Source organism: Schistocerca gregaria, chromosome 5 (assembly GCF_023897955.1).
Source record: "Schistocerca gregaria isolate iqSchGreg1 chromosome 5, iqSchGreg1.2, whole genome shotgun sequence".
NCBI lineage: Eukaryota > Metazoa > Arthropoda > Insecta > Orthoptera > Acrididae > Schistocerca > Schistocerca gregaria.
Window position 1 is genome coordinate 642,285,528 of NC_064924.1, and position 20,705 is coordinate 642,306,232.

The 20,705-nt window shown below is 40.1% G+C and overlaps 1 protein-coding gene across 1 annotated transcript in view; it reads left to right on the plus strand.

The window, feature by feature from the left end:
• The window catches only part of LOC126273093 (S1 RNA-binding domain-containing protein 1), a 189,316-nt gene that overhangs the window by 32,960 nt on the left and 135,651 nt on the right, over positions 1-20,705 (plus strand). The window contains exon 4 of the mRNA XM_049976518.1: positions 9,379-9,575. Within this exon, the coding sequence (XP_049832475.1) occupies positions 9,379-9,575 (197 nt within the window). The remainder of the gene's footprint in view (positions 1-9,378; positions 9,576-20,705) is intronic.

Here is a 20,705-nt window from a genome sequence, read left to right on the forward strand (position 1 = left end):
TTAAGTTTATTGTGCTTCCCCCCCCCCCCCCCCCCCTCCCCCTTCTTATCATCTAGTAAAGCCAACTTTTTCGCTGTTGTGGAGTTGTATACACTTTCTACTCCACCATTCCCAAGGTGCTGTGGACGTGCATGTGCATACACATGCCGCTTAGGTTTCCCTACAGTGCTATTGACGTCTGTATGTGTCCTGAGCTGCCACCCTTACGCTGCTGTGAACGAGTTGTGTCCATGTCTGATGAATAAAGAACAGAGTATTTATCATACAACATATGTGCCTTTTTGTTCCATACCACTTGGAAAAAAAACTTATTTTAATGTCTTGGGTCATTTATGAATTTTGACAATTGTTATGACCTTATAATTCCTGATTCACAGGGATGGAAATGAGTGCATCATGTGCAACTATCCATTGGTTATAAAAATCAATGACTTGAGGACAAAATGATACTGTTTTTCTCTCAATTTTAAATAAAATCTTGTTATCTTATTTACATTTCATATACTTTGTATGTGCTAAAATCAACCCTATGCAGAGTTTACTCAATGCATTTTTACTGCTGAAAACCCTTTAAAAATTTGTGCAACCTTTTATTATTTCATTTGATGCAGCACAGTAACTATTCCATAATGAAGAGAAGTTCAGTCCTTTATTAAAACTGAATGATAAATATTTCATAGTGGCCGAAACACTGTTTATCAGCACAGGTGTCAGCACTGAATCAATGACCCAAATATTCTGTAGGTCATTTTCATTCCCCTCGTTGCGTAGTTTACACTTATTGTCTTCTTATTCTGTGCTCATTGTGTGCAGATGTTTCCTGAAGTTCTCATGGCCTGTTATTAGTCCTACCCTGTGATTAGCCTGTCTCCTGTTCAAGTCAAGGTTTGCAGAACTTCTCCTTAAACGTGACTTTGGAATCATTAGCTTGCCACGTATTTGTTTTTTGAGCTTAGTCCAATATTCTGTTTGCTGCTTCCTGCTCTAGCAACCCAGTTTTGATTTTTGGCATTGCCTTAGTGATGGTTAAGACAGGTTCCAGTCCGACAAATAGTCTTTGTTCCTGTCCTGGCCAGCCTCTCAGCTTGTTCATTACCTCGAATTCCTGAGTAGCCAGGAACCCACAGCAGGTTTAACCTGATGCTTTCCTACCCTCGGAAGTGATTCATGGCATCCAGCAACAATATTTTTAGTTTCAGGGGCTGATAGAGGTGTCAGAGCTACTTGGCTGTTTGAATGGTTTTGTCACAAGATTAGTTAATAGCATTCTGAACTGAATATGAAGCACTTGCAACTCGGCCAGTTACAGATATGAAATATTAATTCCAGCAAATCAGGAACAGCATTTATTTTAGGATAAATCAGGTCACAGTAGCACAAGCAGAACAATCCAAACATATTATGAACGAGACAGAATAATTATTACACGCATATCAGCCAAACTTGATCAATAACTAAGGCAAGGTTTTGCTGGAACAAAACAGTCATAGTGTCACACTCCTGGTGGCCAGCACATGAACTTTTTTGACAACTTAGCTGAACAAATAAGCTAACAACTCATTATCAGAGTGTGCTGATGTCTGCCGCTACACCATCCTCCTCGGGAAGAGGATCATCCACGGATCACACCAGGAAGTGAGTGTGCCATACAGAACAAGTTTGGCACTCTGGTTGAGCTTCTGCTTCCAGTGGAGGTTTTTGTACTCGAAGCACACTGTAGCTGGTTGCATTAAGCATGCATTTGTGGCAGTTCTGGCAACACAAAGGCTGGTCTATTTGCTGTTAATTGAAGTATGTATTACTTTTTTCACTTTTGCCAATGACACAATGAGGGCATGTGTATGGTAGTGTCAGTGACATCACGTATTTACTAGTCTGTAATTTGTAGTGGACAAAGGTTTGTGATATCCCATGTTTCAATGCTGCAAGTGGTCAGATTTGAATCTTTCGCCCTCTCAGTTGAGAAATGAAGACTGTTTGACTGGTATCCTCGATCGAGACCAAGTGTGGATCATGAACTCACCAGGAAGTCGTAGTACTTCTCCATAAACTAGCTCAGACAATGAAGAGTTCAGCTTGTATTTGCAAGTGTTTCACAGACCAAGCAAGACCAACAGTAAAGTTGTTGCCCAATTTGACTTGTAACACATTAGTGCAGCTTTTAATGAATAGTGCTAGTGTTCAGTCATTCCATTACTTGCTGGGTTATGTATGGCACCGCAGGATTTGCTCAGCTGGTCAAATAGTTGAGATTTGAATTGTCAGCCGTGGTCTGTTGTGATGTGTAGTGGATAACCGAACTGGAATATTCACTGCGAAACAAAGGCAATGCCTAGTGTTTTGCACTGAAATAGTGTTGACTGGTATGGCTTCTGACCAGCAAGTAAAGCAGTTGATTGATGTTAACAGATATTGTTGGCCATTTGAGGCCAGTGACTGTCCTACCACGTCAGTATGTACAAGCACAAATCATGTAGTTTTGTCTGGGGAATTTCGCACAGGTTCATGTACATGGCAAGGTACTTTGCTACACTGGCATTGAACACATGCATGAGTCCAGGTTCTGCAACCTTTCTGTATACCAGGCCATACAAAAGACTAGCGAACAGTTTCACTGTTAATGTAAAACAATGGCGACATAAGTTGTGCAGACTCTCGCAAGCGTGTCTATGGAATGAGGAAGGTAGAAATGGATGAGGTGCCCCATTCGAGACTTTGCAGCTTAGCTTAATGTTCGTGGCAGAAATGTCTTACCAGTTTCAGCTGAAGGTTGGAGGAAGTGGCTTTCAGCAGATCCTTAAACTCCTGGTCTCACTCTTGTGCTTTGGCAAGTTGAGTAAAATCCCCTGCATCTGTTATACTGTTTACACGGGGTGGGCAGTTGGCTACCCTTGTCATTTCGTGATTTGTGGCATATGCCGGTGCTAAATTGAGCAATAAATTCCGAATGATTGTATTGTCATGGCGAGCCTTTATCCTTGTTCTGCCTGAAGACGTAGATGAGTGGTTGTGGTCTGTGTAAATTGCAAACTGCCTCGCCTCCCACTGTATGCAAAAGTATTTAATAGATTGGTGAAGAGCGAGTAGTTAGAGATTCTGTGTGCTCCATTTTTATTGTGGTGGAGAGCTTGTGCAAGTAAAATGCAAGTGGATGCCACTCTCGGTCTTTGCGTTATTGTAATGCTGCACTGATGGCAGTTGGCTTTTATCTAACACCGGTGTGAGAGGTGCTTCTAATGAATGGTGCACAAGTAGTGCTGTTTTCACTATAGTTTGATTGACTGTGTTGAAATAAGTGCTCATACCTTCCTCCACAGTACTGCCATGTTTCTCCTGAGTTTAGGGCCAGACAATGCTGTGGTTAGAGGTTCTTGAATCTCCCAGCAAAAATTGAGAATTCTCAGAAAGTGGTGCAGTTTTTTCGCAGCTTCCAGCATTAGACTCATCAATAATTCTTCTACGTTTTCTGGAAGCACTAACGATTCTGCTAGGGAGATCAGATAGCCTAGAAAAGATATCTGTGGTTGTCCAAAAACACACTTGGCAGTGTTTAAAACAATCCCATATTTGCCCAGTTGTCTAAAGATTTTGACTGAATGCTGTTCATGTTCCTCTGCTGTGGCTGATAAAACAAGGATGTCATCAAAGTATGCGAAACAGCATGACAAACCTTGTAGCACTGAGGCTGTGTACCTCTGCCAAGACTTTGCAGCATTTCTTAAGCCGAACGTCATGGACCGACTCTCAAAGAGGCTAAATGATAGCCTTCTTCGATACGTCCTCTCCTGCCACAGGAAGTTGTGTGTAGGCTGTGGCGCAGTCTAGCACACTAAATATAGTTGCACCGCATAGTACGTAATTGTAGTCTTTTAATACGGGCACAGGATAATGAGCTGGCACCATTCTAGCGTTAAGAGTAGGGTAGTCTGTGCATGGTCGCCAAACACCATACTTTTTGACGTCAATTCTAGAGGCGACTACCAAGGGCTACTGGAGGTGCATGTGATGCCTTCCTTCAATGTTGCGTTGAACTCTGCTTTGACAGTAGGTGAAGCAAGATGTCTTGGCCTACAAGAAGTTAGTGAGCCGGTGGTGGTGTTAATGTAGTGCACAGTGCTGTGATGTACTTTTTTCGAAGCACCTGGGAGTTGCTTGATGTAATACCTGGGTTCGAAGCACCTGGGAGTTGCTTGATGTAATACCTGGGAACTGCTCGAGTAACTCCGCGTATTTGCTGCCTGTTGACTGGAAAAGTTTGTTGCCACGCACAGCTGCGCTGCATAGAAACGGATCAGCAGATAGATCGATGTTGCTGTCACCAAGGTATGTATTGGCGATGTGTGGCAGCAGATGATAATGTGTGAGAAAGTTAGCTCCAATTATAGGTTCTGTTACATCTGTTTTGGTAAAAGTTCCAAGTGAAGGCGTGACAAAAACCTAAATCCAGTTCTGTGTGCTGCGTCCTGTAGGTCACTTTTTAGCTGCAGAATGACATTAGCAGCAGATATCTATGCAACAGAATCTGTGGAAAAATAGTTAAATCAGGTCCTGTGCCCACTAGAAATTTCCACTCTTGTCTTCCTGGCACTTAAAAAGAGATGTAGGGATGGCAACTGACAATGAGGTGCGCCTACTTCCATTTGCTATTGCTGCTTGGGCAAGTGTATGGGGAAGTGCATTTCGGCACCTTGTCTCTGAAATTCCGATGATACCAACATATATCATGCTGTGCTGCCTGCTGCTCGAGAGTTCTTAGAGGAACAACTTCTGGATCTTCTGCAAAAGCGTCCTCCAGCGTTTCGGTCAGAGAGTAGCTGGCTTATCTGTTTTGGCTTATCTGTTTGCTCAGTGTTTCAACCTAGTTTGCGAGGCTGTGTTAATTCACATGTGTCGCTATTGATGCATTGCTGCAAGTCGCCACTGTTGAACTGCATTAGGATGGCATGATCACATCCTGAATTCTATCTGCCTGGCCCATTACAGCTTGTAGTGACATGTCTCTCTGAGATGCTATAATGGTCTTTATTTTAGTTGCTGACATGCTGCTCCACAGTGTGCGCAACAGCGTATCTTGTATGGTGCATGCTGTGCAGATGTTGGAGGTACAGAGACTGCTATCTGTCCCCAATGTCGTACTGCATAACTACTTGCCTCACTCACTCTTCCTGTGAAGTTAATACTGTGAATCGGCTCTATGTAGAGCCTCTGATACAGTCTCCACAGGCTTGAGTTCTACGTCTTGCACTTCTGTGGCGTTTCAGCGGTACAATTGGCTGATGACTATCGCGAATTTTGTGAAGGCTGCTTTTACTCTGGTGCAGAGAAAACATACCTCAACTTGAGCAAACCATAATGCCGGATTTTGTGGCCAAAGCTGAGGTAGTCGCACTGCGAGCCTTCATATGACTGGTATGTCTACTATCTCAAAAAATTCTTGGCTCTTGAAAAATCACTCATCAATTGATTGTATAGCATTTTATTCTCACTGGCTGTATCACATCGTGGTGACCACTGTTCCAAGAGCAGTTGATAGCCTTCCAAACTGAGTATTAAGTGCTCATAACACTGCCAGATACAGATACAAAATATTCATTCTGGCATATCAAGCACAACATTTATTTTAGAATAAATCAAATTACTGTAAAAGAAGCAGAACATTCCGAATATATAATGAATGAGGCAGAATTATTTCTACAGGGTAGGTGCATGAGTCAAGCTTGATTGGTAACTAAGGAAAGTTTTCGTCAGTCGTAAGGCATCACACTGCAGTTCAAATAGTTCAAATGGCTCTGAGCACTATGGGACTTAACATCTGAGGTCATCAGTCCCCTAGAACTTGGAACTACTGAAACCTAACTAACGCAAGGACATCACACACATCCACGCCCGAGACATGATTCGAACCTGTGACTGTAGCGGTCACGCGGTTTCAGACTGAAGCACCAAGAACCGCTCAGCCACAGTGGCCGGCATCACACTGCAGTAAAGAGAAATTTATTCATAGTGCTCCCGATAACCAACACACGAACATTTTTGACAGCTTAACTGAACTAGTTGACGACTTGTTATCAGCGTGTGTTGACATCTGCTACTACAATGCTGTGACCCTTGCAGAACCTATGTATATACTCCTCCACACACATTCTGATAGCAAATGTCTCCACCGGAATACTGTGGTCAGCTTCTCTTAGAGAGATTGTGTTCTATAGTCTAGGCTGTATCCCGCATATACCAGTCCCAGCCTCTCCGTCTGTTTTTGACCCGTCAATAAACCAGGTTATGTCTTCTGAACAGTATTCTGGTTCATTCTTTCCCTACTTCCTGCTTCTAATAGTTACATTGAAAGGTTATTTGAAGCAGCTGGAACTTATTGTATAGTCAACCAGCATTTTCCCAACCATTGCTATACTTTCTATGTTCATTATGCTTGTATGGGATTTTATATTTCTTAAAGGTTTCCGGTATTTTCCAGTTTTTAACTGGTATGCCCCTACCATGGCTGCTATTGTTGCCAAAATATGTAATTGGGGCATCTCCAGCATTGTCTCCATTCTGCCTTTAATGGCTAGGCAGGCCAATCGATGTACCTTCTCAAGTTCCTTAGCAGCAACGTACTGTTCTACTTTATTCCACCATACTGAAGCCCCATAAATTATTATAGATGTTACTACATATGTATATCCACTACAAGCTATTGGGGCTTGGTCCACAATTTTTACCACAGGCCCTTCTAGTGAACATGGGAGCACCTCTTGCCGCGGAACATATATTCTTTATGTGAGAAGTCCATGTAAGTTTCTCTTTCAAGATTACCCAGTACCTCATTACCCCCTCTTCTGGTAGAATTTTGTCGAAGATCTTAAGATTCCAGTACGCGTGATGAATAGGTTTCCTCGTGATCAGTGTTAAGAGATTACGAGTTTTCTTGGAACTATCAATTAGATCCTGTTTCCTGCACCTCTTTTGCACAATGGGCTTTAAACATTATACAAAACTGGGGTAGGAAACATTGTTCTAACAGTACTTGCTATTTTACCAAGAATTACTATGAGTAAATCATCTGTGTATCCTTGGCCATAGTAATCTCTATCATTTAATTCTTTGATGAATTTATTCACCTCTAGGTTCCACAATAGTGGCAATAAATCCTGTCCTTGCAGACACCCTCTTCTGATGTTGATCACCACAACAATTTCCTGGAAGTGTAGAGCTTTTTTCACTTTGCCAGCAAGTTGATGAAGTCCTGTGTCACAGGGTTTGGTTGTTATGCATGTTGGTTTTCAAGGGAGAGGAACCTCACTTAACTTCCATTTCCAACATAGACATTAAACAGTTTTATGAAGTCATTAGAAGAAAGGAGGACTGATTCTTAGCCTTGGTGTGATCATACCTCCCTAGCCTTGGAATGAAAACAACCTTCACTGTCCTCCAAGCATAAGGAATGACATCTGCTACTGGATTGATTCTGAACTGCCTGCGTGGGAGTCTGATTAATCCCTCTCCTGCTTGTTGCAGTAGAGCTGAAAACATTCTCTCTGGGTTTGGCGACTTGAACAGGTGAAATAGTCCCACCACCCACTGGATTTTCTTGAAGTCAATATATTTTCTGGTAGATTCCCAGTTCTGCCATTGGTTGGCTGTGAACCAGTATCTCACAGGGACTAAATCTTGGTATGTATAATCTGCTAGAGTGCACTGAGGGAAAGGAATCTTTAGGGACACGTTCAGCATATCAAGCTCTTTCTATGTGTAGCCACCATCCTCCTTCCGTAGAAAGCCTCCTGGATTTGTTGGTATTCCTGTGAAAATTTTGTGAAAGATGGCTTTGACAGCTGACCTTCCACTTTGTCACAGAGTACCTTCCATGATAATAGTTTTGCTTCCTTAATAACCAGATCCTCCCCATGTTTAGCCCATTGTCCTTTCTTTCTTGCAAAGTTGAACAGTCTTCTTAACTGCGTCCTTTACAATTTCATATTATTGTTCCACCAGGGTACATTCCTGTTTGTGTACTTCTTGGTGACCTCCATACCCTCAAGATCTGTTGTTTTGTGTTCAAAACTTAACAGTAGATAAGCATGGGTTTGGGTCTTTCCTGTATGAGTCCCAGTCTGTTTCCCTGGAATTCCTAAAGGCCGTGGTCTGTTTAATACCCATATCAACCCCACACTTAATGGAGGGATACATGTGTTCCGTAAGGACAGCTCCAGTGCCACGTGTCGTTGTTTGTCTGAATTACCTATTTTTATGAGGACCCAAAAGTTATGTCAGTTACGTCATCCCTTCTATTACTGAAAGTAATTTACCTATCCCTATTCAAGATCTGTAGACGACTCTCCAGTAGGTATTCCAGTAATTCCTCTCCTCTGCTGTTGGTGTCACTGATACCCCACACAAGGTTGCAGGCATTAGCATCACAACCAACCAATTCAGCTGCAAGCAACATGCCTACCAGTCCCCTCACTCCCTGGGGAGGAAAGTACTGTCCTCTCAAGGAAGATAAGCTGAGGCCAGTACAAATTTCCATGTTTCTTTCCACACACTGTTTCATCCTAATTGTCACTAAGTGCTGGAACAGAAGTTCACCATCAGCATGAAGGAAATTCCATTTTTGACATAAATGCATGTTCTTGGGATTTTTAGATTCCTAGTGTAAAACAGTTTACCCCCAGTTCCTCCAAGGCCCCTTTATATAAATGGGTTCTGGGAGCGGAGCAACATCCACCTCTTGTCTTTACAGAAGGCCATGCATGATGCTAACTTGCCCCCTTACCTTGTTGCAGCTTCATCTGTAATGCTTTTAGCCTCCAATTTGCCTTAATGGTCACTTCTGATGCCTTTAATTACCATGATAGTAACTTACAAGGACCCTAAGTACAATATCAGGTCCCACACTCGCATTACCTTCAGCAATGCCTCTGCAACTTCCACCACAGGGGTTCAGATACAACTGCCCGTTTAATTACTCTCTAGTCATATGTCTAGACATTCTGATTCTGCACCTGCACTTTCTCAAACAATGTCTTTGGAGGAACATCTCTAATAAGTTTCAGTACAAAAATTGACGTCTTCATGCTCTTGAAGAGTTTCACTGCTGTCTTGACTTATAGCTTCGCCTTCTCCTTTGGCACCAGTTGCTTAAGCCAATCCGCTATTCCCACCCTGTCACACACAAAGATTACAGGACCTTTACCCAGACAGACCCTCCTGAATTTATGGTGTGGACTTGGGTCAGCAGCTCAGGCAACAGAGTTTAATCACTGAACTTGAACTATTATCTTTTCTTTTTTCTTACCACTTTGCATTCATTTTACTGTAACTTATTGGACCACTGTAATTTTAATTCAGACTCAAATAAGCATTGCATGGGATTTTCAGCATGCAGATATGTACTGGAGAGATGCAGAGCTACTAGCAGATCTGCAAGAAATAAGCCCTGAAATAGCTGAAAATGTCATTAACCTGTTTGACACAGACAACACTATACCATTCATTGCTCGCTATCGAAAGGAACTCACTGGTAACATGGAGGCCGAGAAATTGCGCCATGTTAAGGAATCATATGACTACATAAAGTAAGTACTATATTTAAATTTATTTTTAATTCCTTGCAAAATAGTGTGTGTTGCAAGACTCTCAAAATTAACTCTTCTGAATCAATGTGTATTATAGAAGTGGATGTGTATACTTACATGTGTGTGTTCCACATCTCCTCCTAAACCGCTGGATTGCTTTCAACCAAACTTGGTGCACATATCGCTTACTGTCTGGAAAGACACACTGTGTGGTTAAGAACTACATACCTCTGAATGGGGTAGGGTTGGGGATGAAAAAGGAGTGTAGCTCACATTGCACAAATAGTTATATTATATTCCTCCAGTATTTGAGAATAGGAACATGTAGTGACTTGAAACCAAGTTTAACCAAGTTTGTATGATTTCAAATCTTTACGGGACTTTTTCTCACCGACACCTCACACACTTAATGGAGAAAGGAAAAATGTTTACTGCTTGGAATCTTTATTTTTAATACATTTTCCCATGTGGAATGTTTCTTTCTATTTTATTTACATCATTAATTTGAACTGTATGTACTGGTAGACATGGTCCCAAAGGATAGATGCATACTTGCGTTGATCTATTGTGCCTTCCAGAATGATAAGATCACCCAGGGAATGCAATGAAAACATTCCCAAGACTATAACACTCCTTTCTCCTGCCTGGACCTTTCCCACGATTGTTGCGGGGTGTTTGTTTTCAGGCGTTTCATGATGTACATGCCAATGGCCACCTGTCCGATGGAGTATAAAACGTGATTCATCTGAAAAGGCCATCTGTCGCCACTCTGCGGCACTATTTGTGTGCAGATTCCAACCTTTGTTGCCAGTGAACAGTGGTCGGCATGGGTACACGAACTACGTGGCTGCTGCAGAGGTCTGTATGCAGCAACATTTGCTGAACAGTCATTGAGAAGACACTGTTGATAGTCCTTTTGTTCATCTGGAGGTCAGCTGCTCAACAGCTACCCAAATGTTCGTCCTTACTCATTTCCGCAGTAATCGTTCATCCCGCTCATCTATGACTGCCATGCACCACAGTTGCCTCTGTGCTCTGTGTACTTTGGATAATGTCATTTTGCAGTGCACGGTATACTTTAACCGAGGCAGCATGCAAACAGTTTAAAAACTTACCATTGTCCCGAAAGCCAGTGATCATGTCCTTTTGAACGTCAGATAAATTGCTCGGTTTCAGCGTTATGACGGCAGTTGCCCTGTTTTATGCTGGGTGAATTCCCCAATGTTTAGTAGTCACAAAACTATTTTTTTAATTTATTTTTTATTGTTCTGAAATTGTGGCCATATTTGTTCCAGAGTGCATGTGTTTTTCTTATTTACAAGCTTCTACATTTTTTACAGTTATTCAGTAGTGGATTGTCCTAAGCTTTTAGTTCAACACACTCTGAGCTACAAATTGTCATCATTAATTGTTTCACATCTTTATATGAGAATTCACATCTTTATATGAGATTTTCCATTAATTAGTTAAATTATCATCATCTTCATGTAGCTGAAGGTATTCTTTAATATATTTTTAATAGTTCAAAATTATCAGCCTCAAATTAAAAAAACTCAATTTTTGAACAGTATTTTTCCAAAGAAAGATTAATTTCTCAGCCTTAAAATTTTTTCCTGCTATTACACTGTATAGTATAGTTACTTTTTATAGAGTATCAGTGGTGAGCAGATTACACTTAAAAATACACTATTTTAAAAAATGGATTTTTTTTAATTTTTCTGTTTTGTGTCCTGCAAATCTTTGTTGGGGGACCAGATAAAAATCTGAAACTTTCACAGTTATCAACAAAAGCAAAACGAGGATAATGGAATGTAGTCAAATTAAATCGGGTGATGCTGAGGGAATTAGATTAGTTGTTGTGTGCAGTTGAGAAATGGTTTCTCAGTATTCTGTTGGTGGTGTTATTAATGACGCATGTCATAAAAATGTGTATGGAGTGTATCCTAAAGACATTACTTTAATCGAAGATTACAGTGAAGAAGGAAAAGTGTTGTTGTACTTACGAGTCGGCCTAGTGGTCAAATCAACATTCAAGTTCCATGAAATAAAATATTTAAAAATATTTCATCACATATTTGGTCAGTCTCGCATGGACCCTTTTGAGAAACAAAAAAAACCTGTAACAAAATGTCTGTGAGAAATAACATCTGATCATTATTCTAAAAATAAAAGCCCTTTTGTCAATCACATACCAAGAAAATAATTGTGTCCAACATGTTATTCTAAAATATTTGTAATTCACAAGAGAAAGGATAGTGAAACCTCAGATACAGAATTATGTGACTTATAAGCAACCATTAAAAAAGTAGATACAGCTTGTGAAATCCTGGGTATATCGGATGCTAGTAAAATTAGAAAACTAAGTCAAGATAAAAGACCAAGTACCTTGAATACAAAAATTGAGAAAGTGGCAGCTACAGTTAAAAAAGAATTTGGATGTTTCATTTCAAAATACAGTTTGTTCTAAAATAGAAGGAAGTTCTAAAACTTCTCCAACAGAATATGATGATTTGATAGAAAAACTAAAAACTAAATGCAGTACTTCAAACGAAGTGGGTAAAATTAAGATTATCAGTTTACTGCTGAAGTCTTGGAGTCGAGCAAAAGTTAGTGAAAAATTTAATAGTGTGTAATTTGAATGAACTATTTACAGAATTTAAAAAAGAAAATCCTGACATTAAAAATGGAAGATCAAAGTTTTGCGAGTTGAGACCAACATGGTGTATTGTTGCTGGGGCATCTGGCACCCATAATGTTTATGTTTGTTTGTATCACCAGAACGTAAAGTTGATGATAGATGTGGCCAATCTTAGAGTTGTCTATAAAAACCTTTTGGAAGTTACAGTATGCAATATTAACAGTTACAATTGAATGATCAAGGGAAAATGTGAAGACTGTCCAAGCAAACCAGCCTTACTTGTCATGTTTCAAGAAGACAGTTTTATGCCCGACAATATAAAATACAAACAATGGGTGACACAAGACAGAACTGAAATAGTGATAGTCATAAAATCACAAGAAGAGTTTTTGAAGTGCTGGTGGATAACCCTGAAAATCTGAAAATGCATCATTTTATTGCAAAAGCTCAAAGTAAATTTTTGAAAGACAAAAAGTAAACATTGGCAGCTGATGAATGTTTATTTCTTGCTGACTTTTTGGAAAATCATTCCTTTGTTATTCAAGATGAAGTAGAAGGGCACCACTGGGTAAACAAACAGGCCACAGTTCATCCATTTGTATTCTATTATAATGACGAAGATAAACTTATGAGCTACAGCTTTTGTGTCATAAGTGACTACCTTGAACACAACACTATAGCAGTGCACTTTTTCAACTAAAATTAACAAACTAATTTAAACAACACCGCCCTTCCATAAAGAAACTAATTTACTTTTCGGATGGGTCAGCAAGTCAATATAAAAAAATATATTAACATCTCCTTTCATGAAGAAGATTTTGGGTTTGATGTAGAATGGCACTTTTTCACTTCATGCCAAGGAAAGAATGCTTGTGATGGTGTTAGGGGTACAAGAAAGCAAGCTGTCACAAAAGCAAGTCTCCAGCGGACTGATGACAATCATATCATAACACCTCAAGAAATGTTAGAATTCTGTAAGAAAACATATCAAAGGATTTACCTATGTTTTTGTACAACATGAGGATATACAAGAAGTCTATGACAGTGTCTTGAAGGAAAGGTACAACACTTGTCAGAAGATTAGAGGCACTCGATCTTTTCATTGTTTTGTACCCCAGTCACACAACTTACTGAAGTTTAAGATCACATCAACTTCGCCTGATAGTGAACTTCATCAGTGTGGAAAACTTGCACAACTGATTCTTCAAAATAAAGACATAGTAGCTTGTGTTTACGATGAACAGTGTTAGATTGGTGAAGTTGATAATATTTACTGACAAAACCAAGATGTACATGTTTTATTTTATCACCCTCCAGGAACAAGGACATCTTTTCAAGTTTGGATGCCACTTAAAAAAGTACTAAGGAAGCTGTCTCCCATTGAATTTACAAATGTGACTGGCCGAACTTAGATCCTAACACCCAAAGTGAGTGAACAAATTTCTCAAATGTTAATTGGGTGATGTACTAAAAACAAATAACAAGAGAACAATATAATGTAATTAGTAGGCTTATTTTAAATAAAAAAGTAATTAATCATAGATATGATTAAACTGTACACTGTAACAGATATATTTTATTCCATAAGCCTAGATATCGCAGATGTTAAAAAACGTGTTTATGACTCGTGTTTGTAAATTTTTTCCGTATCTTCCAATTGAATCTCAAAGTTGAAATTTATACTGAAGTTTGATATCATAAAGGTCTATTAACTGTGAAATTCTCAGATTTTTATCTGGTCGCCCAACAAAGATACTGCAGGCCACAAAATGGAAAAATTTAAAAAAATCCATTTTTTTAAATAGTGGATTTTTTTAAACGTATACTGCTCACCATTGATACTCTATAAAAAGTAACTCTACTATACAGTGTAGTAGCAGAAAAATATTAAAGCTGAGAAGTTAATCTATCTTTGGAAAACTACTGTTCAAAAATTGAGTTTGTTTAATTTGAGGCTGATAATTTTGAACTATTAAAAATATATTAAAGAATACATTCAGCTAAATGATGATTATGATAATTTGTAGCACAGAGTGGGTTGAACTAAATGCATTTTATCTGAAAGGCTCAGGACAATCCGATACTGAATAATTGAAAAAAATGTATATGCTTGCAAATAAGAAAAACGCATGCACTCTGGAACAAATAGCGCCACAATTTCAGAACAATAAAAAATAAATTTTGAAAAAGTATTTTTGTGACTACTAAACATTGGGGAATTCACCCAGCAAATATAATAATTATTTTTTTCGTGGACCACTTGGTATGGCCTAATGGCTCTTTATAATTCAGTCTGACCCCCTTCCCCACACTGCATTACAACAAACAGTATAATTTTAGCATATGCTCCCAGTAGACGTGATGTCTGCTGTGTGTGGAAAGTGAGTGTCATTCTTAGATGTCCTTGGAATGCTTGCAGAAACAAGGAAATGATTTACAGAAATAACTGATAAATCATTCTCATTAATAAATATTAGTTGACCATAATGCAGAAATTTCCACTGTGCAATAAGTGAAAGGTTTCTTACTGGTGCGTGTCGCAAGTGCTATAGTGAAAAATTTCAAACAAGTTTGAATTCAAATCTCATCCATTGTGGAAGACAGGAAGTGCCACGAACATCACTCATGTAGGGCACTATCACAGATGTAGAAAACTAAAGGTGTAGCACACTGTTGGTTGCTAATATAGGGTGCAACATGCAGCCTTATGGTAGGATGGTTGCTTGCAAGAAGATGAACAACAAGGTTCACGCCTTGAATTGGGCACAAATTTCCAGAACCTACTTCATAAGCATATCAGTGTGGTAATTTTACTGCTTTAAACAATAGTTTCATATTGAGTTTGATATTATTGTTTTTATTTAGACATCTTTGTTCCAGACATGTATATAATAAGTAACTCAGTTGTAAGCATGTTCCTCACTTAAATCCCTTGAAAGGTGTATGACCAGATTTCTGTTGGCAAGTGGGGGGCTGTCCTTTGCTATTAGCTTAGTCATAGACCCTCTTAAATAATATCTAAGCACTCTGTCAGAGCTCCATTACTACAGTTGATCTTCCATTTGTTCAAATAACTCCACTCTTAATACCTTGAACATACAATGGTGAGTCAAATGAAAACCTTAAATATTTTTTTTAAAATATTATTTATTATTTATTGTGGTTCATGGTGTGGGTTCTGTAGTCATGTCCTAGTTCATGAACCGCAGGCAACGTATGAGTGGCCAAGTAAGTGGTCCCGACAGTCGGGATACCAGTTACTTTGGAATAAGGCTGGGCATCTCAGACATATTCTGAGTCGTTGTCACCTTTGTGCTCATACGGCAAAGACTACCAAATCCACCGGTTAGTCCCTCAACCGTTAGGGGTAAAACCCAATGGGACTCAGGGCAAGTAAGGCTAGCAACCTGCTTCCCTGATACTTTAAATATGATGCTGGCAACAATCAGAGCAAAATGCCTCGGACCTTTGGAGGTGACGGAGTCCCACCTCTAACTGACAAACCAGGGACTCCTAAGATACGACTTGGCAAGCGAATGGTAATAAGATGGGGAGCTGTGGATAGATTTGATAGTGTCTAGCAAGAAAATTAGGATTGTGTCAGTATATTCGCATTGTGAAGGGACAGATCAAGATAAGATGGATAGTTTTTATGAGGCACTCAGTGATGTAGTTGTTGGAGTAAAGGAGAAGGACAGTGTTGTGGTCATGGGTGATTTTAATACCAGGTTAGGAAATCGAACAGAAGGGTATGAAAAGGTTATGGGTAAATTTGGAGAGGATATTGAGGCCAAAAGGAACGGGTAACAACTCTTGGATTTCTGTGCCAGTATGGGCTTAGTAATCACAAACTCTTTTTTTAAACATAAGAACGTTCACCGGTATACTTGGGAAGGCAGGGGAACCAGATCTGTCATTGACTATATAATAACAGATCAGGAATTCAGGAAGGCTGTGAGGGACACATGTGTATTCAGGGGATTCTTTGATGACACTGATCATTATCTAATGTGCAGTGAAATTGGGATTGTGAGGCTGAAAGTGCAGGTGGTCAGGTCCATATGTAGGACGATAAGAGTGGAGAAACTTCAGGATAAGGAAATTGGGCACAAGTACATAACAGCGATCTCAGAAAGGTACCAGTTAGTTGAATGTAGTCAATTACAGTCATTGGAAAAGGAATGGACAAGGTACAGGGACAAAGTACTAGAAGTGGCTAAAGAATGTCTTGGAACAGTAGTGTGTAAAGGTAGGATGAAGGAAACAGCTTGGTGGAATGATACAGTCAAGGCAGCCTGTAAAAGAAAAAAGAAGGCATATCAAAAATGGCTACATACTAGAACTCAGGTAGACAGAGAAAGCTATGTTGAAGAAAGAAACAAAGCCAAACAGATAATTGCAGCATCCAAGAAGAAATCTGGGGAAGACTTTGGAAACAGGTTGGAGACTATGGGTCAAGCTGCCGGAAAACCATTCTGGAGTGTAATTAGCAGTCTTCGAAAAGGAGGTAAGAAGGAAATGACAAGTATTTTGGACAGGTCAGGAAAATTGCTGGTGAATCCTGTGGATGCATTGGGTAGATGGAGGGAATATTTTGAAGAGTTTCTCAATGTAGGTGAAAATATGATCAGCAATGTTTCAGAGTTCGAGGTAGAATGGGATAGGAATGATGATGGAAATAGGATCACATTTGAGGAAGTGGAGAAAATGGTCAATAGATTGCAGTGCAATAAAGCAGCTGGGGTGGATGAAATTAAGTCGGAACTCATCAAATACAGTGGAATGTCAGGTCTTAAATGGCTACACAGGATAACTGAAATGGCCTGGGAGTCAGGACAGGTTCCATCAGACTGGAAAAAAGCAGTAATCACACCAATCTTTAAACATGGAAACAGAAAAGATTGTAACAACTACAGAGGTATCTCTTTAATCAGCATTGTGGGTAAAATCTTCTCAGGTATTGTTGAAAGGAAAGTGCGAGTATTAGTTGAGGACCAATTGAATGAAAATCAGTGTGGGTTTAGGCCTCTTAGAGGTTGTCAGGACCAGATCTTTAGCTTGCGGCAGATAATGGAGAAGTGTTATGAGTGGAACAGGAAATTGTATCTTTGCTTTATAGATCTAGAAAAGGCATATGACTGGGTTCCTAGGAGGAAGTTATTGTCTGTTCTACAAGATTATGGAATAGGAGGCAAACTTTTGCATGCAATTAAAGGTCTTTACATGGATAGTGAGGCAGCAGTCAGAGTTGACGATAAATTGAGATCATGGTTCAGAGTAGTTTCGGGGGTAAGACAAGGCTGCAACCTCTCTCCACTGTTGTTCATATTATTTATGGATCATATGTTGAAAACAATAGACTGACTGTGTGAGATTACAATATGTGAACACAAAACAAGCAGTCTTGCATATGTGGATGACTTAGTTGTTATGGCAGATTCGATTGAAAGTTTGCAAAGTAATATGTCAGAGCTAGATCAGAAATGTAAGGACTATGGTATGAAGATTAGCATGTCCAAAACGAAAGTAATGTCAGTGGGAAAGAAATATAAACAGATTGAGTGCCAAATAGGAGGAACAAAGTTAGAACAGGTGGACGGTTTCAAGTACTTAGGATGCATATTCTCACAGGATGGCAACATAGTGAAAGAACTGGAAGCGAGGTGTAGCAAAGCTAATGCAGTGAGCGCTCAGCTACGATCTACTCTCTTCTGCAAGAAGGAAGTCAGTACCAAGACTAAGTTATCTGTGCACCGTTCAATCTTTCGACCAACTTTGTTGTATGGGGGCGAAAGCTGGTTGGATTCAGGTTACCTTATCAACAAGGTTGAGGTCACGGATATGAAAGTAGCTAGGATGATTGCAGGTACTAGTAGATGGGAACAATGGCAGAAGGGTGTCCACAATGAGGAAATCAAAGAAAAACTGGGAATGAACTCTATAGATGTGGCAGTCAGGGCGAACAGGCTTAGATGGTGGGGTCATGTTACACGCTTGGAAGAAGCAAGGTTACCCAAGAGACTCATGGGTTCAGCAGTAGAGGGTAGGAGGAGTTGGGGCAGACCAAGCAGAAGGTACCTGGATTCGGTTAAGAATGATTTTGAAGTAATAGGAATCCCATGAACCATGGACCTTGTTGTTGGTGGGAAGGCTTGCGTGCCTCAGCGATACAGATAGCCGTACCGTAGGTGCAACCACAACGGAGGGGTATCTGTTGAGAGGCCAGACAAACGTGTGGTTCCTGAAGAGGGGCAGCAGCCTTTTCAGTAGTTGCAGGGGCAACAGTCTGGATGATTATCTGATCTGGCATTGTAACACTAACCAAAACGGCCTTGCTGTGCTGGTACTGCAAACGGCTGAAAGCAAGGGGAAACTACAGCTGTAATTTTTCCCGAGGGCATGCAGCTTTACTGTATGATTAAATGATGATGGCATCCTCTTGGGTAAAATATTCCGGAGGTAAAATAGTCCCCCATTCGGATCTCTGGGTGGGGACTACTCAAGAGGATGTCGTTATCAGGAGAAAGAAAACTGGCGTTCTACGGATCGGAGCGTGGAATGTTAGATCACTTAATCGGGCAGGTAGGTTAGAAAATTTAAAAAGGGAAATGGATAGGTTAAAGTTAGATATCGTGGGAATCAGTGAAGTTCGGTGGGAGGAGGAACAAGACTTCTGGTCAGGTGACTACAGGGTTATAAACACAAAATCAAATAGGGGTGATGCAGGAGTAGGTTTAATAATGAATAGAAAAATAGGAATGCGGGTAAGCTACTGCAAACAGCATAGTGAACGCATTATTGTGGCCAAGATAGATACGAAGCCCACACCAACTACAGTAGTACAAGTTTATATGCCAACTAGCTCTGCAGATGACGAAGAAATTGAAGAAATGTATGATGAAATAAAAAAAATTATTCAGATAGTGAAGGGTGGTGATAATTTAATAGTCATGGGTGACTGGAATTCGGTAGTAGGAAAAGACAGAGAAGGAAACGTAGTAGGTGAATATGGATTGGGGAAAAGAAATGAAAGAGGAAGCCGCCTGGTAGAATATTGCACAGAGTACAACTTAATCATAGCTAACACTTGGTTCAAGAATCATAAAAGAAGGCTGTATACATGGAAGAAGCTTGGAGATACTGACAGGTTTCAGATAGATTGTATAATGGTAAGACAGAGATTTAGGAACCAGGTTTTAAATTGTAAGACATTTCCAGGGGCAAATGTGGACTCTGACCACAATCTATTGGTTATGACCTGTAGATTAAAACTGAAGAAACTGCAAAAAGGTGGGAATTTAAGGAGATGGGACCTGGATAAACTGAAGGAGCCAGAGGTTGTACAGAGTTTCAGGGAGAGCATAAGGAAACAATTGACAGGAATGGGGGAGAGAAATACAGTAGAAGAAGAATGGGTAGCTTTGAGGGATGAAGTAGTGAAGGCAGCAGAGGATCAAGTAGGTAAAAAGACGAGGGCTAGTAGAAATCGTTGGGTAACAGAAGAAATATTGAATTTAATTGATGAAAGGAGAAAATATAAAAATGCAGGAAATGAAGCAGGCAAAAAGGAATACAAACGTCTCAAAAATGAGATCGACGGGAAGTGCAAAATGGCTAAGCAGGGATGGTTATCTCACTAGGGGTAAGACAGATACTGCCTACAGGAAAATTAAAGAGACCTTTGGAGATAAGAGAACCACTTGTATGAACATCAAGAGCTCAGATGGAAACCCAGTTCTAAGCAAAGAAGGGAAAGCAGAAAGGTGGAAGGAGTATATAGAGGGTCTACACAAGGGCGATGTACTTGAAGACAATATTATGGAAATGAGAAGAGGATGTAGGTGAAGATGAAATGGGAGATACGATACTGCGTGAAGAGTTTGACAGAGCACTGAAAGACCTAAGTCGAAACAAGGCCCCGGGAGTAGACAACATTCCATTGGAACTACTGACGGCCTGGGGAGAGCCAGTCCTGACAAAACTCTACCATCTGGTGCGCAAGATGTATGAGACAGGCGAAATTCCCTCGGACTTCAAGAAGAATATAATAATTCCAATCCCAAAGAAAGCAGGTGTTGACAGATGTGAAAATTACCGAACAATCAGTTTAATAAGTCACAGCTGCAAAATACTAAAGCAAATTCCTTACAGACAAATGGAAAAACTAGTAGAAGCCGACCTCGGGGAAGATCAGTTTGGATTCTGTAGAAATGTTGGAACACGTGAGGCAATACTGACCCTACGGCTTATCTTAGAAGTTAGATTAAGGAAGGGCAAACCTACGTTTCTAGCACTTGTATACTTAGAGAAAGCTTTTGACAACGTTGACTGGAATACTCTCTTTCAAATTCTAAAGGTGGCAGGGGTAAAATACAGAGAGCAAAAGGCTATTTACAATTTGTACAGAAACCAGATGGCAGTTATAAGAGTCGAGGGACATGAAAGGGAAGCAGTGGTTGGGAAGGGAGTGAGACAGGGTTTTTGTCTCTCCC